The sequence below is a fragment of the Schistocerca serialis genome, chromosome 6 (genome assembly GCF_023864345.2).
Source record: "Schistocerca serialis cubense isolate TAMUIC-IGC-003099 chromosome 6, iqSchSeri2.2, whole genome shotgun sequence".
Lineage (NCBI taxonomy): Eukaryota > Metazoa > Arthropoda > Insecta > Orthoptera > Acrididae > Schistocerca > Schistocerca serialis.
In genome coordinates, this window is record NC_064643.1 from 411,712,446 (window position 1) to 411,739,875 (window position 27,430).

General features: G+C 39.1%; 1 protein-coding gene across 1 annotated transcript in view; it reads right to left on the reverse strand.

Moving 5' to 3' along the window:
* Window positions 1–27,430, reverse strand: part of LOC126485081 (bifunctional arginine demethylase and lysyl-hydroxylase JMJD6) — a 132,400-nt gene that overhangs the window by 68,333 nt on the left and 36,637 nt on the right. The window contains exon 3 of the mRNA XM_050108689.1: window positions 2,451–2,603. Within this exon, the coding sequence (XP_049964646.1) occupies window positions 2,451–2,603 (153 nt within the window). The remainder of the gene's footprint in view (window positions 1–2,450; window positions 2,604–27,430) is intronic.

The following is a 27,430-nucleotide window of genomic DNA, read 5'->3' on the forward strand; positions in this document are numbered from 1 at the left end:
AAATTAGATGTTTAAACAACAGAAAATCTGGGATGGGGTAACAAACAACAATATGAAATGGACAGTCAGATACTCATCATCACACAGAGGAGGCGTTGCACATGGACAGCCACATTTAAAAGTAAGCTGATGGATATTATATGCTATGGATGTCATAAGCTATCAGAAAAGTAGTGTGTGTGTGTGTGTGTGTGTGTGTGTGTGTGTGTGCGCGCGTGCGTGCGTGTGTGTGTTCATCTGATGTAATACTTCGACCAATAGCTTGCAATATCCAACAGCTTATTATTAAATCTGCCTGCCTGCTGCTAAATTTATCCTATTGGTTATTTCCATACCAGCAACTCTAGATGTTCCCACGTGACCAATTCTGTATGAACATTCGCATGTTCCTGATAAAACACTGGTAAAGTTACACTGTCACCAATTCAATACTTCTGGAGATATAGTTGTTTGTTTTACCCCATAGTGCACCTATCAACAGTGCATCCTTGAGTTTTTGACACCTTTAAGACATAACATTTCTGGCAATATTTTCTTGAAAGAAACAAAACTAGACCATCTTGTACAATTTTTTGCACTATCTCTTGTGAAACAAGAAAAAAAATCTCCTGGCCAATTTTCATATGGATAATTTGCAGCATAGCAGGCCAAACTCTTTTAAACCTGTTTCACTAGAAAGACAATGTTCTAAACCACCCAAAAACTATATTTGGTTTTGCAATGTGACCATATAAGGCATCAAAAAATAATGACAAGTTGGATGTCCTTGAAAATGGGCCTACATTCCACTGGTCTCAAATTAAATCTGACATCTTTTATTATGTTCTACAATTATTTAGTACTCTATGGGAAACTGAGTATCAAAAAACTTGATGACTAAGGCGAGAAAAAACTTGAAGACCTTAATTTTTTTTAAAGAAGAAGAAGAAGAAGAAGAAGAAGAAAGGGTGTCTCTTGCCATGACTCATAGTGACCATAGTGACATATTTGGGTGTTTTTCTGCTATAATTAGGGACTCATATTGTTTATAAAGTTCACAATTTAATCGTACATCACCAAGGCAATGGAGATCATGGTAGTAACATTGTTGCTTATCAGCTGCAGCACACATCACATAAATAGCCATCAGGTTTTATACTACTCACACATTGTGTAAATTTTGGTGAAGTTCAGCGCAGTCTTCCTGAAATTTTATGGAATGGATTCCTGTTATAGATAATTATTAGTGTCTCTTTAAATTGTGAAATGCTACTGATGTGCTAGTTTAATTCTGGTTTAAATTTTAGCGCACTTTGCATTAGCATAGTTTGTCAGTTTATGTGGAAAATTGGTGTACAGATAAAATATTGTACAACTGTGTTATTACAGTTTATGGTGGCCAAATCACAACTGTTTGCTTGTAAATTGAGAAAGCCAGCATCTCCATTGCCATAGGGGTCACGGCCGATAGCTCTGCAACAGCAGCCATGAGTGGATTTCTTTACCACGAGTTCCCAAACTGATACATTTCTATAAGTGTCAGGGGCAAAAGCTACAAGGTGTCTCTTTTAGGATCCTGAGCTTAGGCATACTGCAAGCTACTTGAATTTTTTTACAGGCTTCATTAACTTGCTGTTGAATATCAGGAGAAAAACTACACTGCTGGCCAGATGATGTCACTGATGGGATAGTTCGGGAAGAAATTTTGATAACACAGAACCCAAAAAATTTCACCTTTCATATGTGATTACCTCAAATTATTAGAACCACAATAAAAGAGAAAACTATTCTCTTATTGGATTCCTTAGCCATTTCATTTTTCATACAAATAAAAATGTAGGGAAAGGTAGATTGGTGCTTACTGTAAAGAAGACACGTCAAGTTTCAGACAGGCACAATTAAAAGCTTTCAGCCACACCCTTCATCAGTGAAAGAGAGACAAATACCATTCACACACACACACACACATGCAAGCATATGTGACAGACACACACACACACACACACACACACACACACACACACACACACACACACAGATTTATTCCAGAATTACTTTCAGAGATATAGAAAGCTTCAAATTATCCGTATAATTGGCCAGGAAATCTTTTTTTAATCATTTCACTTAAGACAGCGCAAAATGTTGTGCAAGATGGTTCAGTTTTGTTTCTCTGGAGAAAATATTTCCAGAGATATTATGTCTCAAAATGTTGCAGCAAACTCACAGATGCATTGCTGAAAACTCATAGGTGCATTGTTGATAGATGTGCTATGGGGTCAAACAAATGACTATAGCTTTGCAAGTAGTAAGTTGGTGAAAATAAAGCTTTACCGACGTTCACTGGTAACGTGCAAATGTTCACACAAAATTTCTACAAAATCCAAAATTAGACCACCTGGCATGGAAAGGGGCCCATTCATAATCTCAAAATACATATTTTTCAAAATAATTAACAAATAATAGTTTGATACCTCACCAAAGCTGCTATCAAATATGTACAATGGACTGTCATCCAAGGTTGTCTCCATATACTGGACATAATATTTCATTTTCATTTTCACACTATAACCTTCATTGTCTTCACCACATTTAAACTTCTGATTCCTGTACTTCTTTGCCAGCTTCTATAAACAAGATGAAGGAAAAACACAGTTACTTTTCTCAAGCTGAATATTCATGATACATTAAATCTACAAACTATTACAAGTCAATTACTAAAAACTATTAAAAATTTTATGAAAATATGTTACAATGTCACACAAGAAAAACTTACACTATTATGAAAAGAGTAGATTGCTACTCATCTTATAGAGGAGCTGTTAAGTCACAGAAATGCACACGAAAAATACTGCTATACATTTAAGCTTTCTGCCAATAGGATTCTATTCCACTAATGTATCCACTAGTCTCTTCCTGTGCTTTTATTTTTCTAATTTTCTAATCCCCCCCCCCCCGCCAAAAAAAAAAAAAAAAAAAAAAAAAAAAAAAAAAAAAAAAAAAAAAAAAAAAATAAAAATAAAAAAAAAAAAAAAATAAATCTCCTGACAGCACCTAGCAGCCCACCTTGATCCCATCATGTCCCACCACAGCCCCAAAAGTGGCACTACATCCTCCTCAACCCCTAACCTACTGTCCCTACCAACCCTTCCCCACCCCAGCCGCCTCCTTACCCCCACAGCCAATGCATGGCTTCTCCCATCAGGTGCAGTTACTGGCAGTCTAGCTTTAGTGGCCAGAGACAGACGTCATGTGAGTGTGTGAGTTGTGCTTGTGTGAATGTGTGTGTTTTCTACTTTAGAAGAACATCTTTCGGCCAAAAACTTAAATGCCTACAAGTCTTTTTGTTGTACCTGTCGGTGACTCAACATCTCATCTAGCTGGTGAGTAGCAATTTATCCTTTTCATAATATTGTCTTTATTCCATCCTGGATTTTCCACTGTTTAAGAATAATTTACATGTTTATAATTTAAATAGTCAAACACTTTAAAAACTAAAATAAAAACCAATACACTTAATTGTAAAAATATATGAACATAACTGAAAAGGTATTTCTACATTTGCTGCAGTGATTACTAAAATTAAACAAACTTTTAAAAGCATGTTAGCTTTTTGTAACTCCTAGTGACAGACAGTAGCAGCCTGCGTATTCCAATGTTTCAACTGGTTTGAGACTGTTGGAAATCTTTTAAAATATATTCAGCTTCTTAGACAGAGCAAAGTCCATCCTCACTTGCAAAGTTGGTGCAGTGTTATGAAGAGAAATTGCTAATAATAATATATAGTGTGATCCAGAAGGAATGTCACATAATTTGTGAGGTGATTCTACATGAGAAAATAAACAAAAATTTCTATGAACATTTGTTTGATTTTTGATCATTATGGAACTGGAGCAGGTTGAAGACTACACACATTCATGAATGATTATGAAGACAAGTATGAACATTACTTACCAAAATGTTTTGAAGGCACTGTGGTGGATACAATAATGGTGGAACAGATGACCAATCCAACCTACAAGAGTTGTACAAAAAGTCCCCAGCCCATTTCAGTGCACTTGTCAATGCATCGGCGGGTGTGTTGTGCTGCACACAGATCATCATCTCAGCAGGATTTAATGCAGACAACAATGTCAGTGATGAGAGCAACAAGTTCCTCACATGTATCCACGTACATAGCAGACACATTCCCCTTTAACCAGCCCCATAAACAGAGTCTGATGGGGTCAGGTTGGGTGACCTAGCAGGCCAGTTAATGGGTCCACCATGGCCAATCCATTGTTGAGGAAATGTGTTATTCATATACTGAGATACTTGTCTGGTATAATGAATCGCTGATCCATCATGTTGCATATATGTCTGCCATCGTTGATCTACTGACACATATTCCAAAAGTGCAGGGAGGTCTTCTATCAGGAAATGTGCGTATTCTGTGGCTTTCATGTAATTTGAGAGGATCACAGTCCCTATCACCATGTCATCAGTCATACAACACCAGACATTCACTGAGAACCTAACTTGGAATCTTGCTTCCTTAGTGTCATGCGGGTTCTCTAAATGTAGTCTCATCTGTAAATAAAGCATATTGCATGACATCTCTGTGCACAGCCAACCATTCACAAAATTGTTGTCTGCTTACTGAGTCACCTAGCTGCAAATCTTATATGGGCTGCACATGGAATGGGTACAAGCCCTCGGAATGTAACATACACCACACTCACGTTTGTGGAATATCGAGCTGATGGCTAATGGGCCATGCACCATGTACTGGTGGTGCGACTCCGTTGTACAATTGCAATAAGATCTTCCCCTTCTTCGACTGACTTGATGGCCTCACATTCTGATGTTAAGTGTACACTGTGTAGTGTTCTGGATTGATGTAATGTTTGAAAAATTCAGGGAAATAGCCTGCCACAGTAGGTTCATTGATCAGTGAAACATTTATGGTATTCTGTCACAGCCGCAATGGCATTGCCTTTACAGTACCTGCACATAAACAATATGTTTGAGTATTCTGCATGGGTGAATGTGTCTAACATAACACAACGGACTTGCCCAATTAAACAACATTCAAGCACAACACGCACACAGCCTCATGACTGTTCACTGATTCAACTCACTATTGCACAAGGAGTATGCTTGCAGCTGTCATGTCAGTGTGGCGTCACAGTACTGCCATCTGTTGGAGAACACCCCCCATCCCCTCACACCTCTTGAGGGACGGATCTGCCCCATCATTATTATGTCCACCACAGTGCCTACACAGCATTTTGGTAAGTAATATTTACAATTGTCTTTATAATCGTCCATGAATGGGTGTAGTTTTCAACTCACTACAGGTCCATAACGAGTGAAAAATTGGATGCAAGTTCATAAGACTTTTTCAGTTCATTATCACATGTAGAATCATTCACAAATTATGTGCCGCTCCTCCTGAATCGCCCTTAAGTGTAGCACGTCTGCTCTGTGATATGACTATAGCGCAGTGACTTCGTATCTCATATAATGAGGTAAGACATCACAATTTAATGGTTATACTAAGAATGGGTCAGTATTATTTGCTGCCTATGTATTTAGGTATATATGATCACTAGCAACAAAAGTGGAAACTTCCCAAATGCTAGATATCATTTTCTTCTCTCTCCTATGATTATATAACTTACACACTGATGACGGATTTATTTCCTAAGCTGCCCATTATTGATAAAGATCAAATGGTCGTATGTTTTGAACCACCTAGGAGCACAATTTACAATGTATCAAACATTAAGGATGATGTTACAAATAGAATATATGAAAGAAAGAAATGCTGGTTGCATGCAAAGGATCTGAATCTCATACAACATTTGGCCTAGTCATTTAACCATCCGAGTCATACGTCAAAATACAATGAACATAACTATTTTCTTGTTTTGCTCCAAAATTACACGCCAGGAGAGATAACACACATTTTTTTGGTTTGAGAAGACATTGCTTTCTGATCCACTCTCGTAATATAGTGCAAAAGATGGCAGGGGACAGACAACAAACAGTTGAATTCACTCTCTCTCTCACGCATTCCAAGAAGCAGAGGCAATTTCTTTTCTTAACGGCTACTTAAATCTCTAAATGTTTGTGACCAATATTTGTGGGGGAAAACTGAACAGATATGTTCCCCACAAGGCTACTTCTGGGCTATGAAAGAGGTCTTTGGTGATAGAGGGCTTCACATAATAGTTTCGGCAAGTATTTTGGAAAGGATTTCCTGATGCATAGTTCTTTACTTTTCAGTCTTGTGAGCTTAATTCTTGTGCACTTTCATAGTGTATGAATGGAACATCATAAAATTAGTACAAAACTTTATAATCACAACTGCTTACGCACATAAAACTATGTCAACATCCTTTAAAATCAGCAAGAAACCAAGTTTAGTAGGTCTGAATCACATTACTGTTCTAGTAGTTCAGGATTTTATGACAGATGCTATTACTAAACCTAGATTTTTGGATACTGCACTTAAATGACTTATACAGCGGGCAGGGGAGGGGGGGCTGGTAAACAACGAGGGAACGTGAGTTTCACACAATATCAGTACTGGCTCTGAAAAACAAAATAGTATCAAATAGTATCAAAGAGTGCAGTATCAAGAGACAGACGCAGCTATAAACTGGCGCAAGACCAAAATGGAAACATCAACTCTGTTGAACATCTGGAAGCACATTATTAATCAATAATGCTGACGAATTCTGAGGGAAACCTTACTGATTACAGCTATTTACCCAACAGAAGCAGAAAAGTTACCATGGTACTTGATTTACAGTGAAGAAAGGAACTATTTTGGTAATTCAAGGCACTAATGTCACATTATCATGGGAGTGGAGGGGAATTGCAAGTTAATTGCAAGACGAAGCACTAAGAAAAAGGGGCAAAAATTCAATGAAACAACAAAGTATGCCGTCTTAATCATTTACACAAATAAACTATGACAATTCCTGCCAAAAACAGACTATTTAAATATGCCAGTTCTAACAATGATCATTGCACAGATTGTCTGCATGATAATTATCTCGTGATCACTTTACAAGCAGAAGCAATTTGAAGTACAGTGCACCACAAACAGTAAGTAGTGTAACTTTTTCTTCTCTGTAACTTTTTCTTCTCTACTATTACCCAATTTTTTATTTTTGTCTGCAGCATCCAAGCTGCCAAAATCCACAATGAGTGATGGGAGAATGTTTGACATAGTCAAATAGTTTATTAGTGACCAGTTGTAGCTCGTAGGTACACATTCTGTGTGTTCACAAATTTTTAAATTCAGATACATATCAGAGAACAACATTAATAGCATCTACTGTGTAACAGCTATGCTTGTCAACGTATTTATACAACTTCAGCTACTGTCAATAATAACAATAATATGCATAATGTGTATGAAACAGGAAGAATTGTTTTTGTGGACTCCCTTATTTTGCACATAAATACAGTTTATGGCAAGAAGGAAATAATGTTTAAACTTTTGTTACTCTCCGTTTTGCATTCTTGTGTAAGTGGGAGTTTTCGTGCTTTTTTATTTTTTTTTTGGACAAAAGTACAAGCTTCGTAATTCATTTATTTGTTAATGAATTAACTTCTGGGTTGAAAATCGGGCATTCTTGCTTTGCACCCACACAGCTTACACTTATTACAGGCTTCTTTATTAAATGTTTGCTTGTAGTCACAATTATTTGATTTCGTCACTTTCTCAGGCAATGGCTCTGGTCTACTTCCTTTGCGGTTAACTTTTCTTGGTAATTTTCTTTCCTGTTAGCACTTAATACAAGTTCAATAGAGTTCATGCTGACACTTCACAGGAAAATCCAATTCCTGCACAGTAAACAACCAACTCCAAACACAAACTGCCTTTCGCAGAAATTATTAAATTCAAGTAGTACTATCTACCAACAAGGTTACTTGACTAGAATACAAATGAGGTGCTAAGAGCCATAAGGGCCAAAAACACACCGTCTTCGACCCCCCCCCCCCATATTTAAGTGAATATCAGAGAAACCACAATTTTTTGTGAATGTTGACATGTATGTAGAATGTGGCCCTACAGTGCAGACAAACCTGACCCACCTTAAGATCAACAGATGTCAGAATCATGAATAAATGGTACACTCTCACAATCGACGATTATGTGCTTTATGGTTCTTGGTGCCTCAAATGGATTACTTTATGATTAAAACCAAAACATATCTCATTCAGAATCCCACAAAATAGGTTGTTCTTTCAGTATAGCTATAACATATAATTTACTATACACTGAGTGAATTTACATATCTGTGGAGTGTGCTACCATCTAGTGGGATTTATGGCAAGCAAACATGAATAAAAGACTGCTGCAGTGTGTTACCACGTCGTGGCATTGATGTAAACTTGTAGTTGAATGGTAAGAGCTAACAGTGCATGCACTGAACCGTGCAAATCGTTTATCAAATCCGTATGCATTTGGCACATAAGGCAATTATGTCACACCAGTTGCGCCTGCACAGAAGCTCCTAAAAACATGCACAAGTGAAGGTGTGCTTGTGATCCTTATGCCAAGTTTCACCGAGTCTAGAGGATCACAGTGCGGCAGATTTAGTGCTGGGTATTTCAGATTAGCACATCTGCAGTACGTTAAACAGCACTCAAAGAAAAATAACCAATAAATCCGCTAGATGTCAAAAGTTAGGGTGTTCACGTGGGTCTTGTACTCCTACACAATAGCTGCCAATGTTAGTGACTATTAAATAAAGATAACTCCAGGCTTGAATGTCAATATTATTAGGCGATGGATACATTGCTACCTGTCATAAAGATGACCCATTGAACTGGAGACAGGCACAACGAATGGTGAGTAGCCCCCCCCCCCCCCCCCCCCCTCCTTTTTTTTTTTTTTTTTTTTTTTTTTTTTGACACAGCAGTGACATGTTAGAATGTGATATTCCCTTTCCATATTCAACAATCGCATTATGAAGTTGTATCTGTATAAGCATACTGGAAAGTTTCTTCGTGATGACAGCACATTAAAGAAGTTGTATTTTCAGTTCCTATATGAAGAAAGTGTCGCAAATCAGGACAAGTAACATCTGATGATCCAGTGTATTTTATTCTATACAAAACTATTGCCCGAAAGAACAGTATATATACACAATGAATACTTTCGTGGGACCCTTGATTGGACAACAAGTGAACCCCATGCTTTTGATAACCTGCTGCCTCGAGAAAACGGACAATGCCATGATGCAAAGTTGGATTTGACAAGTCTTTGGTAGGTTTTGAGGTATGTCCCCAGATGCCTATGGACAGCTCATGCAAACTCCACGAATTAAGGGCTAGTGATTTGTGGGTACGGAGCTGGTGGGCAATAGTATTTCATTTCCACTGGGGTGCATCAGATGAATTTGGTGGCCAACACATCAGAGAGAATTCATTACCATGCCTCTCAAATCACAGAAGTACGATTCTGGGCCTGCAACAGTGACAGTTATCTGACGCTAGATAAGATTGGTATTATTGTCATACTAAATATTATCACACTTTTTGCTGCTTCCTTTGCAGTCCATATTTTGTAATCGTGTGTACATGCAGAATGAAGCAACAACTGAAAATTCTGGGATTCAAACCTGGGTCTCCTGCAAACTAGACACATGTGCTAACCACTATGCTGCCCTGGCACAGTGGCTTTGTACAACTGCATGAATTATCCTAGCACAGCTCACTCTTTAATCCAAATTCCCGTTTTTGTCTGGGAAGCACTATTATAACTTCCCCTCACCCAACTTGGTCCATGGAGTGCTGCATGTTTTGAGCAGCTATTCGTATGGATAACAGCATATCTGGACATGGCCACTGCGTCTGCTGTGTGTCGTACATTTTGAGCAGCTGTTCATCTGGAAAACAGCATATCCGGACACAACCACTGACCTGGTGTAATAAGAAATGTGATTCATTTGCCAAGACCACATTCTTCCAGTAATCATAGCCTAATCTTGACAATCCCATGCCTACTGCAATCACAATGTGTCAACTTTGGAATACACGGGTTGCTGCTGTGCAGCTCCATGTTCAACAATGCGCACTGAACAGTGTGTTCCAAAACACTTTTACTTACACTATCATTTTATTCAGCCCTACACTACCATTGTACTCTGTCATTAGACTGTCACAGATAGCCACTGATCCTGCTTTACAGACGGGCCAAGCCTCTGATCTCAATGTTTTGTGATGAAGCGTGGATGTCTAACACATTGTCATTTACTTGTGGTTTACTGTCCTTCAACCACTTTACATAGATGTTTATGACAGCAGGACATTAACAGCTGATCATCTCCACTGTTTCAGAGATGGTTGTTCCCAGTCACTGGGCCAGACAATCAATCTGCCTTTGTCAAAATTACTTGTGTCAGTGGATTTCCCCATATCTATCATTGCTAATGTTGATACACTTTCCTTACCATGTCACTTGCCCTGTTTGGCATTAGCTGGCAGTGGTCATTATGTTTTGGCTCGTCAGTGTATGCTGACTTACATTCTGCAACTTAAATCATGCGATCTACATCAGGCGCATTGTTCATACTGTTTGTGAGGTATTAAAAAGAGGAACACTAGTACGTGAAGGAATTTGTATCACTGATTAGCGAAAATCTTGGGAAATGCTTCTGCCATGACACATAAGTAATACGAAGGTACAGAATTTTTCATGTGATGAATGTGTGTTAAAAAACGGATCTGCAGTGAAGAAGTTCTATTTGGAAATTAACTAAGAAGAAAAGAAGAGATTTATTAAGAAGAAACAAACATTCAAAAAATAAGAAAAGATTTATTGCAGAACACTTAGAGTACGACTTGGTTCCTCAAGACTCAAGAAAATTTCTCTGATTCATGTGGAAGAATATTAATGAACTCAGACAATCTCAATATGTGGGTGAGTGCTGCAGTACAGTGAGTAAGATTTCTAACTGTATGGCATGAAATGAACTAAAGACTTTCCAATTACTTCGAGTGTAAAACGAAACTAAAGATAATTCAAAATCATTTACCAGAGAACTTTAAAGTAATAGTGAAGTACTGAGAAGAATTTATGTGAATTAAGCGCATATAACATTTACGTCGATGGAGAATTAATATTAACTAAAAGTTGTACAAATGTACATTAATAAGACATTAAGTGCTGCACACGAATCTGAGTTCCTATGTTGTTAAGGAAGAGTGATACAATGTTGCTTGAGACATGCATGTGTGAAACAGGCACTGCGGCAACTACAGCTGTGCTGCATATTTTGTACTGGAAACAATTTTAAAATAATCGGTATTACTTCCAAAGGAGAAACAAAAGTGAATTTTTCTTGGCATCAATAATGTGCAAGCAGCTGTCAAGAAATTCAACAATGAGGACAAATACCAGCAAACATTATTAAGTAAAATTTAGCAATCAATATTAAACACAATGATGATTCCCACACAATGAATTTAATTGCAATTGGTCTTGAGCAACAGTTAATCAAAAGTTATGCACTGGCAACAATTATCGAATACACACATGCAACGTGTGTTTGTTGGATGTAAGCTCACTTTATGAGAAGAATAGTTCCAGACAACATCAGAGAGAGAGCTGCAATTGGCAGCCTGCAGTTCACAGTCAAGAGTTCAATACGACAGTGGCTGCCAGTGCAATGGGCTTCCAGCACTGATCGAGCAGATATAGCATATCCAAAAGTGACAGATGGGGCATATACGAACTCTATGTGGGTTCACTTTAGGAAAATCCAGTGGGATCTGTATACTTAATATCAATTTTATTATGCAGCAAATTCTAATTTTAATTATTACACTGACTTTGTCTAATAACTGGTCAAGCCATTCCCATTATATACAGGTAATTTGTTAGACTATTTTCAATTTTGACAGAGAACTTATTCAGTGAATTTTGTTGATTTGAGAGCAATACAGACAAAAGAGATGCACATTCCTTATTTAGTATGTTCTTAATTAATATCAGTGCCAATTCTGTGCCTTTTTACATTAACATTTGTATGGATACTGATTACCATGACTCCCATGAGGGAAAAGTGGACTTCAGAAACAATTATGCATATGATTTTAAATCAATCAACAGAAATAAGGCACACACTGACACACCAATCAATAGAATTAAGACAGATGATTTCATATCTGAGAACACAAATCAATGAAGGATTTTCTAAAATGAATGAAATATTTGATCCAATAGACAACAGATTTTCTAGCTTCAATGATAAACTGCTTTTTTTTTGGTTTTTAGTTAAGTAGAAGGTTCGAAGTCAATGGGGCACTCGGGAACCTACAACTCCCTTTCTGGTCACAGTGACCAACTATATCCTCACCAACAATTACTTCTCCTTTGAAGGTATCACCTACAAACAAATTTGTGGTACAGCAATGGGCAACCAAATTGTAACATCTTATGCTAACCTATTCATGTGCCATCTAGAGGAATCCTTCCGAACCTCCCAGAATCCCAAGCCCCTTAAATGGTTCATAATCACTGATGACATCTTTGTGATCTGGACAGAGGCTGGGGGCACCCTATCCATATACTTCCAGAACCGCAACATGCCCCTACATCGCCCCCATTTGCTTCACCTCACCCCCTTTCTACCATCAACAAGACATGTTCCTCGATGTTGACCTCCACTCAGGGATGGCTACATCATTACATCCTTCCACATTAAACCTACCGATCACCAACAATGCCTTTACTTCGACAGCTGCCACCTATTCCGTACCAAGAAGTCCCTTCCATATGGCCTAGCCACGTGCAATTGTTACATCTGAAGTGATGAGCAGACACTCTCCAAATATGTCAAGGGCTTCATTGAGTCCTCACAGACATCAATTACCATCCCAACCTTGTCCAGGAACAGACTTCCTGTGCCTTTCCCACATACTCACTGTCCGGCCACAAGGGAGCACAGCTCTTGTGAACCACAAGGGAACATTCTCAGGTGTAACTTCACAAGTATGTAGAAAGGTCAAAATAATGTGACATATATTTTTTTGTTTTTGTCCAATTTCACTTTTAACAGGTACAGCACACTCTAAAAAGTAATTTGGCATATTGGGTTCATGGGAAATATCTAATACATAAAAAATATGTTTCACATAAAAGTTGAAATGTAATTAAGATTCTTGAAAGCTGTATTATCAACTTCTGTACTAATCTGAAATTTTGTGAAACTCCCTACTACTATCAATTAATTTTGAAAAAATGAAAACATTTCTTACGACACAAATTAAAAAAGCTTTCACACCACATCCATCCATGTATAATAATGCTGGTTTCTGACATACCATTTTTGGATAATAAGCTGTATACAATGTACTGTCAGAGTATTGTCAATATACCTAATCAAAATATCTAACCATTCATTATTATTCTAATTACATGTTTTGCTTAATTTTATTTTAAATTTTAAACTGTCATTTTACATTTTAAATTAATGTTTATTCTGTTTTCTGGTTTACCATTTCACTTACATGTATTTTGTTCATTGAAACTAATAAGTAACTCTCATTATTATGATATAAAATTATTACAATGATGACAAACTATAAAGGAATGCTTAGAACAATACATTTTTTTTTTTACACCACACACAGAAAACGAACAAAATTTCTCCACATAATACACACGACGAGCAACACAATATTAAACAAAATCCAGTAGTTTGTAAATTGTGGTGGGTGATCCTCTAAGAATCCTGAATTGTATCAGGAATATTTCAGTACACTGGAAAATCTTAGCAAAGAGAACTGTTACGTGCTAGTGACTCCAGCTAGATTATATTTTTTCTCAAGTGGAGATGACATCATCATCATCATCATCATCCTTATCCAGCAGAACTAGATATGCAAATATTCTCACAAAGTTCTTCCAACATCAAACACCATACATTTCCAATAGCTGTACCAGCCCCATTGAGCCTTTTTAGCCCTAGCCCTTAGACAAAAAAAAGGTATTGCATTATTTTAACCTCTCTACATACCTGAAAGTTTCATCAGGATCATTTATTTACAGCTGGGAACATTCCCTTGTCAGTACTACCCAGCAGTGGAGCACCTGAGTCACATTTTTCATCGGGGTCTTGATTGCGTCTTGTTGTGCCATGAAATTAGGAATATCCTCCTACCCCTTCCACAGTGTCATTTCACCACTCAATGAACTTCTGCAATACGCCTGTCCATCCCTACTCCACTCCTGTTCCCAATTATGCAAGAGCTATCCCATCCATCCTCGCACTACCACCTGCTCCAGCCCTGTCACACGTATCTCCTATACCATCAAAGACAAGAGTACCTGCAAAAGCAGTTATGTGATCTACAAACTAAGCTGCAACCACTGTGCTGCTTCCCTCACATGAATGATAACTAACAAACTGTCTGACCACATGAATGACCATCACCAAACTGTGACCAAGACCTAGTTGCCAAAAACATTCCCCAACACAATTTGTTCCCTTTTAATGACTGAGCCTTCCAACCAACACCAGCTTTTCTGAACTGTGCAGGTAGGAACTCTCCATACAACATATCCCTTGTTCCCAAAACCCCCCTGACCTCAACCTCCGCTAGTCACAGCCCTTCCTCAACCAATCCCCTTCCATGCTCCCACTCCAACACTACAAATTCCACCACTGCTCCTACCCTTCTATGTGTCTCTCCTGCCCCCCTCCCCCACCCCCCATCCACCCAAAAACAATTATATATATGTATATATAGCCACAGGCACAGAGAGAGCATAAAAACTGGCTTGGGGAGGGGGATAAAAAAACAAAATAAATAAATAAAATTTCTTAAAAGACAGTTTAAGAATTACCTGAAAGAGGTATGTCAGTTCATTTGCCCCACATGTTCCTATCTTCTGCTGCGAAAAGAAACCTTTCTCTCGACCTGAGGCTATACACAAATGCTGTTGTCACAGTGTAATTTATTCCAAGAATCATCATAAAGAAATTGCTACCAAATAGACAGTGCATGGGTTATGTGCCAACAGTGTGGTTGGTTCACATAGTTGTCACTTTCACAGCTATGTTTTAACCTTTTCCTGATGGCTATGTGGTACTTGGGTGCAAGACTCACACGTCTCTCACGGGTGATTTGCGTACTGTGTATAGCCGATCTTCTTCTCAGAACAGATGGTTGTGTCGATCTTCACAATGCTTCTTCTCCGAAGGTTATGTGCTGGTTAGGGAAATATTACTGAACTACTCTCATTACTACACATTATTGTGGCCAAGATAGACACGAAGCCCACGCCCACTACAGTAGTACAAGTTTATATGCCAACTAGCTCTGCAGATGATGAAGAAATTGATGAAATGTATGATGAGATAAAAGAAATTATTCAGATAGTGAAGGGAGATGAAAATTTAATAGTCATGGGGGACTGGAATTCGGTAGCAGGAAAAGTAAGAGAAGGAAAAGTAGTAGGTGAATATGGATTGGGGGAAAGAAATGAAAGAGGAAGCCGTCTGGTAGAATTTTGCACAGAGCATAACTTAATCATAGCTAACACTTGGTTCAAGAATCATAAAAGAAGGTTGTACACATGGGAAGAATCCTGGAAATACTAGAAGGTATCAGATAGATTATATAATGGTAAGACAGAGATTTAGGAACCAGGTTTTAAATTGTAAGACATTTCCAGGGGCAGATGTGGACTCTGACCACAATCTATTGGTTATGAACTATAGATTAAAACTGAAGAAACTGCAAAAAGGTGGGAATTTAAGGAGATGGGACCTAGACAAACAGATTAAACCAGAGGTTGTACAGAGTTTCTGGGAGAGCATAAGGGAACAATTGTCACAAATGGGGGAAAAAAATACAGTAGAAGAAGAATGGGTAGCTCTGAGGGATGAAGTAGTGAAGGCAGCAGAGGATCAAGTAGGTAAAAAGATGAGGGCTAGTAGAAATCCTTGGGTAACAGAAGAAATATTGAATTTAACTGATGAAAGGAGAAAATACAAAAATGCAGTAAAGGAAGCAGGCAAAGAGGAATACAAACGTCTCAAAAATGAGATCGACAGGAAGTGCAAAATGGCTAAGCAGGGATGGCTAGAGGACAAATGTAAGGATGTTGAGGCTAATCTCACTAGGGGTAAGATAGATACTGCTTACAGGAAAATTAAAGAGACCTTTGGAGAAAGGAGAACCACTTGTATGAATATCAACAGTTCAGATGGAAACCCAGTTCTAAGCAAAGAAGGGAAAGCAGAAAGGTGGAGGGAGTATATAGAGGGTCTATACAAGGGCGATGTACTTGAGGACAATATTATGGAAATGGAAGAGGATGTAGATGAAGACGAAATGGGAGATATGATTCAGCGTGAAGAGTTTGACAGAGCACTGACAGACCTGAGTCGAAACAAGGCCCCGGGAGTAGACAACATTCCATTAGAACTACTGACAGCCTTGGGAGAGTGAGTCCTGACAAAACTCTACCATCTGGTGAGCAAGATGTATGAGACAGGCGAAATACCCTAAGCCTTCAAGAAGAATATAATAATTCCAATCCCAAAGAAAGCAGGTGTTGACAGACGTGAAAATTACCGAACTATCAGTTTAATAAGTCACGGCTGCAAAATACTAATGCGAATTCTTCACAGGCGAATAGAAAAACTAGTAGAAGAAGCCGACCTTGGGGAAGATGAGCTTGGATTCCGTAGAAATATTGGAACATGTGAGGCAATACAGACCTTACGACTTATCTTAGAAGAAAGATTAAGGAAAGGCAAACCTACGTTTCTAGCATTTGTAGACTTACAGAAAGCTTTTGACAATGTTGACTGGAATACTCTCTTTCAAATTCCGAAGGTGGCAGGGGTAAAATACAGGGAGCGAAAGGCTATTTACAATTTGTACAGAAACCAGGTGGCAGTTATACGAGTCGAGGGGCATGAAAGGGAAGCAGTGGTTGGGAAGGGAGTGAGACAGGGTCGTAGCCTCTCCTCGATGTTATTCAATCTGTATATTGAGCAAGCAGTAAAGGAAACAAAAGAAAAATTCGGAATAGGTATTAATATTCATGGAGAAGGAATAAAAACTTTGAGGTTCGCCGATGACATTGTAATTCTGTCAGAGACAGCAAAGGACTTGGAAGAGCAGTTGAATGGAATGGACAGTGTCTTGAAAGGAGGATATAAGATGAACATCAACAAAAGCAAAATGAGGATAATGGAATGTACTCGAATTAAGTCAGGTGATGCTGAGGGAATTAACGTATTTACTCGAATCTAAGCCGCACCTGAAAAATGAGACTCGAAATTAAGGGAAAAAAAATTTCCCGAATCTAAGCCACACCTGAAATTTGAGATTCGAAATTCAAGGGGAGAAAAAAGTTTTAGGCCGCACCTCCAAACCGAAACAAAGTTGGTCCATTGTAATATGAGACACAATTTAGGTCGAATGAGTGACGATACAGCTACAGTAGTTTGATTCGGGTCATAAGCTTAGCAGGTAAGCTTTACCAGGTAGCCATTTCTATGCGTCAGGTGCTCCGTCCGTATTTATACAGGTACCCTTCCTTTTCACGTGCTTCGTCTGGTTTGAATTGATTGCTTATTTTTCTTTGATCTGTTAAGTGCCGTTCTATTTGAAACAGGTGTTTACGTCACTCTAAGCTGAAAATGCATTACTGTACTGTGTCAAGAATTGTTTGCCTCATTTTGATGAGCGTTTACGACCTGTCGCTGCTCGCGGCATGGCTCGCTTTTGTGCGCACTACCGCCGCCTACAATAAAAAAAAGGGAGAGAGAGAGGAATCGTCTCATTAACAAAACAATGGCAAGAGACTGCTATTTGTTGTTACTTAGACTGCTGCTTTCGTTGATAATGAACAACAAGAACGAAATAACAGACTGCACGTGATAGAAGATGTTCTGAATGAGAGTTTAGCAAAAATTTTTCTCCCTTTGAATATCTTTGCAGACTCCTCTGTAGTACATTACATTCTGCACAGAAATTAGAGTCATCTTACATTTAAAAATCTAGTCAATTGTCGTGCTTCATTTCTGACTGTATCACTATTAGGCATAAGAATAATACAAATATAAACATGACATGATATGTATATTCTTCCGCGTTTGCTGTTGTGTCACTCTAGTTTCGTAGTTTATTAGGCAGTCAGGATTTAAATGAGATAGCAGCAAACACGAAAGAATACATGGCAAAATGCTTATACTCGTATTATTCTTATGGTAAAGAGAGTACTGCATGTGATTCACAATTCATAAAAGTTCTTATTAGCAACCATCTCTTCTCACAGGTAGGAAAAAATTCAGGATGTATAGTTGGCCATATTGACAAACATCCCAAACAGTCTTGTCAGTCGGATTTTCATAGTACATTGAAATGCTGCTACTTTCGAAGATGAACAATAAGGAATATGTATTTACTTCGTAGGATAATGTATGAAAATGCAGTGGTCGAAACTCGAGGCGGAGAAAAAAAGCTCGTCTTCCACCCTTTCTTTTAAAAATTTATTTACCGACTCAGAGGTTTTGGCGCCAGTATTTGTACCTGCAAAGCATGCCTGTGTAGCGCTACATATATTCGACAGCAGAAGTTCGCTTGCGGCTTAGAATCGAGCGCAAAGTAAGCGGAAGTCCCGAAAAATGTTGGTAGGTGCCGCCACAACTAACTTCTGCTGTCGAATATATGTAGCGCTACACAGGCATGCTTTGCAGGCACAAAGATAAATACTGGCACCAAAGGTCTGCGTTAAAAAAAAAAAAAAAGGAGAAGTGGAGAAGTGGAAGACGAGATTTTTTCTCTGCCCCGAGTTTTGACCACTGCGTTTTCATACATTATCCTACGAAGTAAATACATATTCCGTATTGTTCATCTTCGAAAGTAGCAGCATTTCAATGTACTACGAAAATCCGACTGACAAGACTGTTTGGGATGTTTGTCAATATGGCCAACTATACGTCCTGAATTTTTTCCTACCTGTGAGAAGAGATGGTTGCTAATAGGAACTTTTATGAATTGTGAATCACATGCAGTATTCTAGTCACCATAATAATAATATGAATATAAACATTTTGCCATGTATTCTTTCGTGTTTGCTGCTATCTCATTTATATCCTGTCTGCCTAATAAACTACGAAACTAGAGTGAGACAACAGCAAACACGGAAGAATATACATATCATGTCATGTTTATATTCATATTATTCTTATCTTACGCCTAATAGTGATACAGTCAGAAATGAAGCATGGCAATTGACTAAATTTTTTTAAATATAAGATGACTCTAATTTCTGTGCAGAATGTAACGTACTAAAGAGGCGGCTGCAAATATTTTCAAACAGAGAAAAATTTTCGCTAAACTCTCGTTCAGAACATCTTCTATCATACGCAGTCTATTATTTGGTTCTTGTTGATCATTATCAAAGAAAGCAGCAGTGTAAGTAGCAACAAATAGCAGTCTCTTGCCACTGTTTCGTTAATGAAACGATTCCTCTCTCTCTCTCTCTCTCTTTTTTTTTATTGTAAGCGGTGGTAGTGCAAGCCATGCCGCGAGCGGCGACAGGTCGTAAACACTCATTATCAGAACGCAATAAACAATGCATGACACAGTACAGTAATGAATTTTCAGCTTAGAGTGACGTAAACATCTATAACAAAGAGAACAGCACTTAACAGGTCAAAGAAAAATAAGCAATCAATTCAAACCAAACAAAGCACGTAAAAAAGGAAGGGTACCCGTATAAATACGGTCGGAGCGCCTGACACATAGCAATGGCTACCTGGTAAAGCTTAACTGCTAAGCTTACGACTCAAACCAAACTACTGTAGCTGTATCATCATTCATTCGATCTAAATTGTGTCTCATACTACAATGGACCAACTTTGTTTCGATTTGGAGGTGCAGCCTAAAACTTTTCTCTCCCCTTGAATTTCGAGTCTCTAATTTCAGGTGCGGCTTAGATTCAAGTAAGTACGGTAATGAGGAGGTATTGAATAGAATTGGGGAGAAGAGGAGTTTGTGGCACAACTTGACAAGAAGAAGGGATCGGTTGGTAGGACATGTTCTGAGGCATCAAGGGATCACAAATTTAGCATTGGAGGGGAGCGTGGAGGGTAAAAATCATAGAGGGGGACCAAGAGATGAATACACTAAGCAGATTCAGAAGGATGTAGGTTGCAGTAAGTACTGGGAGATGAAGAAGCTTGCAGGGGATGGAGTAGCATGGAGAGCTGCATCAAACCAGTCTCAGGACTGAAGACCACAACAACAACAACAACAACTCTCAGAATACTTTTATATCAACTCCGCTATATTTTCTTCTTTACAATAAGACAACTACACAAGTTTCACATGTTCTTTCAAGTCTCATAAATCATCTACGCCTGGAAAACCTTAGTACTTAACATATACCATTACAGTCTCTTTTGGTTTTAATAACCCTTGTCAAAACAGTTCTTGCTCCTAGCAAGTCAAACACTGACATATTACATTTGTTCCCAACAGTCACTACTATTTCACTGCCAAAGAGTAGCCCTTGATTAGTCCTTGCACTGAACATATGGCTTCCAAGGCGTGCACGGCCATCACTTGTCAGTATCGATAGACCGCCACAACTTTAGTCTTCTCGTAACACACACCCGTCCTACAAACACACAAACCGTGGCGCAGTAGACACATTTCCACTCTCATACACTCATCCTTAAAATATCGTGTGATTGGGACGGTGGAAATACAAGTGTCTCTAGAATTTACCCCGAAGTTTCTGAGGCACTACATATACCTCCCCTTAGCTCCAACACGTGATATTTTATACATGTTCATTATGTACATCGAGGTGGTATTCATGTAATGCTAATTTATATTTCAATCAGTTTATATAACACTTTTTTCTAATGATCGTGTACTTACTACATGGCTCTTCTTTCTTTTCGTTTTAATACAATTATAAAACATGAACCTTTTAATCAATTCTGGAGTTAGCTCTTTCTTTTTGTTTATTGGAATCAGGACTATAGGAAGCAACCGTTTGTTGCGAAAGCTTGAATTTTGTGTGTATGTTTGTGTTTGTTTGTGTGTCTATCGACCTGCCAGCGCTTTTTTTTTGTAAGTCTCATCATCTTTGTTTTTATATATATATATATATATACGAAAGGAAGTGGGTTTTAGGGAGAGGGTAAGGAGTCATTCCAATCCCAGGAGCGGAAAGACTTACCTTTGGGGGAAAAAAGGACAGGTATACACTCGCACACACGCACATATCCATCCACACATACAGCCCACTTCCTTTCGTCTTCTCCTCTCCTTCCCTCTTTCCTGATGAGGCAACAGTTTGTTGCGAAAGCTTGAATTTTGTGTGTATGTTTGTGTGTCTATCGACCTGCCAGCGCTTTCGTTCGGTAAGTCACCTCATCTTTGTTTTTATATATAATTTTTCCCACGTGGAATGTTTCCTTCTATTTTATATATATATATATATATATATATATATATATATATATATATAAAAAGAAGATGTGACTTACCAAACCAAAGCGCTGGCAGGTTGATGGACACACAAACACAAACATACACACAAAATTCTAGCTTTCGCAACAAACGGTTGCTTCATCAGGAAAGAAGGAAGGAGAGGGAAAGACGAAAGGATGTGGGTTTTAAGGGAGAGGGTAAGGAGTCATTCCAATCCCGGGAGCGGGAAGACTTACCTTAGGGGGAAAAAAGGACAGGTATACTCGCGCGCGCACACACACACACACACACACACACACACACACACACACACACACACACACATCCATCCGCACATACACAGACACAAGCAGACATTTGCAAAAGCCTATGTACTGTTTTTTCTTTAGTACATATTAATTTCATTAACTACTGTTTCTCGTAATCTGGAGGAACTCTGGGCAAATGAAAATGTTCTTTCCGACACTTATAAAACCTGACAATGCTAGTGGAATAGAGAATTCAAACTTATCAGAGTAATCTGTACAAAATATGCGACTTTTGTCCCGATACTGCCCTTTTCCTTTTAGGCACAGTACCTATACCTTACATACAGGTGGATACTATGAATGCTCTTCCTCCTTCCGTTTTGGTAGATATGCCCCTTTAAACTTCCTAATCTACTATGGTACAGGTCAATCCTCTTCTTGGTGCCCCTGCCCGTACAGTATACGTCAGCCCTTCTTGAGTCTACCTACCTACCCTTTTCCATCCAATAAATGCTGGGTGCACCCTCCTTCTCCTTCCTGAGTAGGTTTAATAGTTCATTGCCCTAGTATACATCTTTATGTGTGCTTTAACTCAATGCCTCCTGGAAAAAATGAAATCTACTCCACTCTCCACTCGTGCTTCTTAATACATCGCTTCATATCCTAGAGTCCTCCATTACATTTCCATTCCTACACCTCCAATGAACACCACACACACACACACACACACACACACACACACACGCACACACACGCACACACACGCACACACACACATTTAAATATATAGTACTTTTACTTATGCTATACTTGTTCCACTATCCTACAATTCGTCAGAGTAGTTGTTAGACTTGACATTCCTTGAATGATTATCATAATCCACTTTCCTCTGGCTTGCTGTACTTAATTACTCATGCTTCCTTCTCAGTTGTATGTGATGTATATTCTATTGACATCCTAGTTTTTTTTTCAATCAAAATATATTTCTGTACACTTAGTCATACAATGCAGCATGTTCATAACGAAGCACAATGTGCACCTCCTTCTCCAATGTACACATATCAATGTAATACCATCTTACATATATAAGCATATCCCTGTACATACCTATATGTGATGTGGAACTGTCACCGTAACCAACAATGTGCGCATACTTCCTTATGTGCACGTACTTCCCCCTACAACACTTGACAGTTGTCACATTATCTCAAAATGTACTTTTCCTGTTTGTATCTTTGTGTGTATATCTACGGGTAGTCGTATAGCCTGATTCTTCAGTATACTTATGTAAAATAAGTTGAAGGTTATAGAAAACCATGGAAGTTGAAAAGGACTTCAGCAATAGAAGAGGGAAAGATAGACTGGTACTCAATAGAGAAGTAAGAAAGGAAAAAGTGGAAATGGTTGCTTAGATCAAAGAAGTGAAAGAAGACATCCCAAAAGATAGGAAACCTCTCCTACCCCCTTTCCCCAGGATCACTACTTAGCCGGTACTTCACCTTTGAAGTCCCCAAAGAAAGATCTTAGCAACTCCTATGGAATGGCAAATGGCGAAAAATCAGTCACACTTGTCTGCGAGGGTCGTTTGAAAGGTGTGGTGTGTGTGTGTGTGTGTGTGTGTGTGTGTGTGTGTGTGTGTGTGTGTGTGTGTGTGTGTAGTGTTAGTCATGTTTGTACCTACACTACTCACCCCTTTCAAAATTTATATAAACCCTCCTAATTCACATTACATCTCACAAACGGGCTAAAATATTCTATAAAATAGAAAATTATACACTATAATCAAATAGTTATTTCATCAGTCACTTCAGATTATATTATTCGTAAATATAACACTCTTGTCCATTCTGTCTTGATGTCACTCTGTTTGCATAGTACTATCATAATACACCTTCTACTAGAATATTATTCTGTTTGTTCCATTTTATGTGTAGAGATCACTGTTTATTAGTGATTCTCTTAAATTAGTCACAATCTTTTAATCATATTCAGTCACTTAAATAGTGACATGACAGGATAGTTTAAGAGATTATGAATAGATTACAGAATAGTTGAAGATTTGAAGAGAATTCAGTGTAGGAAAACTAATGTGGAAGTAACACCGAAAACAACTCAGGAACCGACCGTCGTCACTCTGCCCGTTAACACAGAATGTTAACGTCCCTGGGGAATATACGTGACCAAGCCCGGATCTCTCGTTACATTTTGTGTGAAAGTTTCCCAACGGCAAAACAATCACCACTTTACTAGGTAACACAATATCAGGTAAAGTTATTCTGTTTTCTACTCTATCCTGGATAAATTTGAATTCTTTCCAAAAATTATCTATACCTCTCCTGGTATCGTTAAGTTCAGAAAACAAATTTGGAGAGACATTGTCGGAGGTTACTCTCGCGGCCACTTTTTCGGTCTGTCATTTCCTCTATCTGTTCGTCCACCCCACTTATATTTAGCGTGTCTGAAGTTGCCAGTTTTTCTTTAAAATTTCTCTCCACATCATCAACTCGAATGTTGACACCTGCAATTTGCGACTGGACAATAGGGATCAGCTTATCCTGTCTTTCTACGCTATCTTTTAAGGTATGTAGTCTTTGTTTCACTGCATCGAATGCAACATTACACACACTGAAATGACCCTAATTTTTCATTAAATTCAGACTCTATATGGTTACACTTGTCTTCAATATCAAATTCTAATTTCTGGGTCAAACATTTGCTTCATTTGGACAGTTAAAGAATTACTTAATTCATTCTTTAAATCTAATCGTAAATTCCACTTCATCATTTAATATACTGAAGTTCGAATTTAAAGCTTCACCCTGTGCTTCTAGTTTTTCACTTAAAGTTGTACTTATTTCATTTCTCAAAGAGGCAATTTGAGCAGTTGAAGCTACCCTCTGGCCATCTATTTTTTCACTTAAAGTTGCACTCAGTTCTTCTCTCAAGGAAGCATTCTGAGCATTTAAATCTGTTCTTTGAGCATTTAACTTAGCATTTCGTTCTTTTCTTAAAGAAGCATTTTGATCAATCAGTTCTATTCTTAAAGACGCTGAATCTGCTCTCTGGGCTTTAAGTAAATTCACTACCTCAGACCAGTCTGGCATCTCTCTACTCACTGTCATGACCATGGCTGGTTCTGAAGTTTCCCCTGTTTTTTGAATGCTGTCCATAACCCTAGTGATTTTCGACCTAATGAACATCTAAAACAACTTCACCTCTAAATGTATTAGCTACAGTAGTATAGTCTTTGAACAGTTTCTTTTTTAATTTTCTACTTGAACAATTACTGTCTTTCGCTCACCCGGCATAGAGCTTTAGGCTGCGTCGGTAAGCAGGTGTAGAATCAGCACCGGTGAATAGCACAGGCGCTGGCAGTGTCGAACATAGGTTGCGGTGTCAGTGAGCGGAAGCGAAGTCAGCAAGGCTGAACGGCAGCCGTTGCAGCCAGCAACGCTGAACGGCAGCCGTTGCAGCCAGCAACGCTGAACGGCAGCCGTTGCAGCCAGCAACGCTGAACGGCAGCCGTTGCAGTCAGCAACGCTGAACGGCAGCCGTTGCAGTCAGCAACGCTGAACGGCAGCCGTTGCAGTCGGCACGGTGGTCGTTTACTGCGTCGGTGTCGGCGGCTGGTTACTGCATCGGTGTCCACTGGATCGACGTATGTGTGAGGACTGCATACTACCCCACACCAAATTTTCTTAGTCGAATTATCCTCTGCGTCTTCATCTGTAAGGTGCTTATTAACTCTTTCACCACTTCTTCCTTTCAGGCAGGATCCAATACTGCATAACAGTTTTTTTGTCTTGTTACTATCAGTTGCTATGGCAACTCAGTATCTTCTTATCTCAATTTCTGTCTTAAAATTCCCATTTCCTTCGGGTCCTGTCACTTGGGTCGCCATGTTCTAACGTTTTCCTGACAACCGGAGACTGTGTGGTACTGGGCTGCAAGACTCTCATGTCTCTCGTGGGTGATTTAGAATTTTGTGCAGCCGATCTTCTTCTAAGGGCAGATGGCTGCATCGATCTTCACAATCTACATCTACATCTACATTGATACTCCGCAAGCCACCCAACGGTGTGTGGCGGAGGGCACTTTACGTGCCACTGTCATTACCTCCCTTTCCTGTTCCAGTCGCGTATGGTTCGCGGGAAGAACGACTGTCTGAAAGCCTCCGTGCGCGCTCTAATCTCTCTAATTTTACATTCGTGATCTCCTCGGGAGGTATAAGTAGGGGGAAGCAATATATTCGATACCTCATCCAGAAACGCACCCTCTCGAAACCTGGCGAGCAAGCTACACCGCGATGCAGAGCGCCTCTCTTGCAGAGTCTGCCACTTGAGTTTATTAAACATCTCCGTAACGCTATCACGGTTACCAAATAACCCGGTGACGAAACGCGCCGCTCTTCTTTGGATCTTCTCTATCTCCTCCGTCAACCCGACCTGGTACGGATCCCACACTGATGAGCAATACTCAAGTATAGGTCGAACGAGTGTCTTGTAAGCCACCTCCCTCGTTGATGGACCACATTTTCTAAGCACTCTCCCAATGAATCTCAACCTGGTACCCGCCTTACCAACAATTAATTTTATATGATCATTCCACTTCAAATCGTTCCGCACGGATACTCCCAGATATTTTACAGAAGTAACTGCTACCAGTGTTTGTTCCGCTATCATATAATCATACAATAAAGGATCCTTCTTTCTATGTATTCGCAATACATTACATTTGTCTATGTTAAGGGTCAGTTGCCACTCCCTGCACCAAGTGCATATCCCCTGCAGATTTTCCTGTATTTTGCTACAATTTTCTAATGCAGCAACTTCTCTGTATACTACAGCATCATCCGCGAAAAGCCGCATGGAACTTCCGACACTATCTACTAAGTCATTTATATATATTGTGAAAAGCAATGGTCCCATAACACTCCCCTGTGGCACGCCAGAGGTTACTTTAACGTCTGTAGACGTCTCTCCATTGATAACAACATGCTGTGTTCTGTTTGCTAAAAACTCTTCAATCCAGCCACACAGCTGGTCTGATATTCCGTAGGCTCTTACTTTGTTTATCAGGCGACAGTGCGGAACTGTATCGAACGCCTTCCGGAAGTCAAGAAAAATAGCATCTACCTGGGAGCCTGTATCTAATATTTTCTGGGTCTCATGAACAAATAAGGCGAGTTGGGTCTCACACGATCGCTGTTTCCGGAATCCATGTTGATTCCTACATAGTAGATTCTGGGTTTCCAGAAATGACATGATACGCGAGCAAAAAACATGTTCTAAAATTCTACAAGAGATCGACGTAAGAGATATAGGTCTATAGTTTTGCGCATCTGCTCGACGACCCTTCTTGAAGACTGGGACTATCTGTGCTCTTTTCCAATCATTTGGAACCCTCCGTTCCTCTAGAGACTTGCGGTACACGGCTGTTAGAAGGGGGGCAAGTTCTTTCGCGTACTCTGTGTAGAATCGAATTGGTATCCCGTCAGGTCCAGTGGACTTTCCTCTGCTGAGTGATTCCAGTTGCTTTTCTATTCCTTGGACACTTATTTCGATGTCAGCCATTTTTTCGTTTGTGCGAGGATTTAGAGAAGGAACTGCAGTGCGGTCTTCCTCTGTGAAACAGCTTTGGAAAAAGGTGTTTAGTATTTCAGCTTTACGCGTGTCATCCTCTGTTTCAATGCCATCACCATCCCGTAGTGTCTGGATATGCTGTTT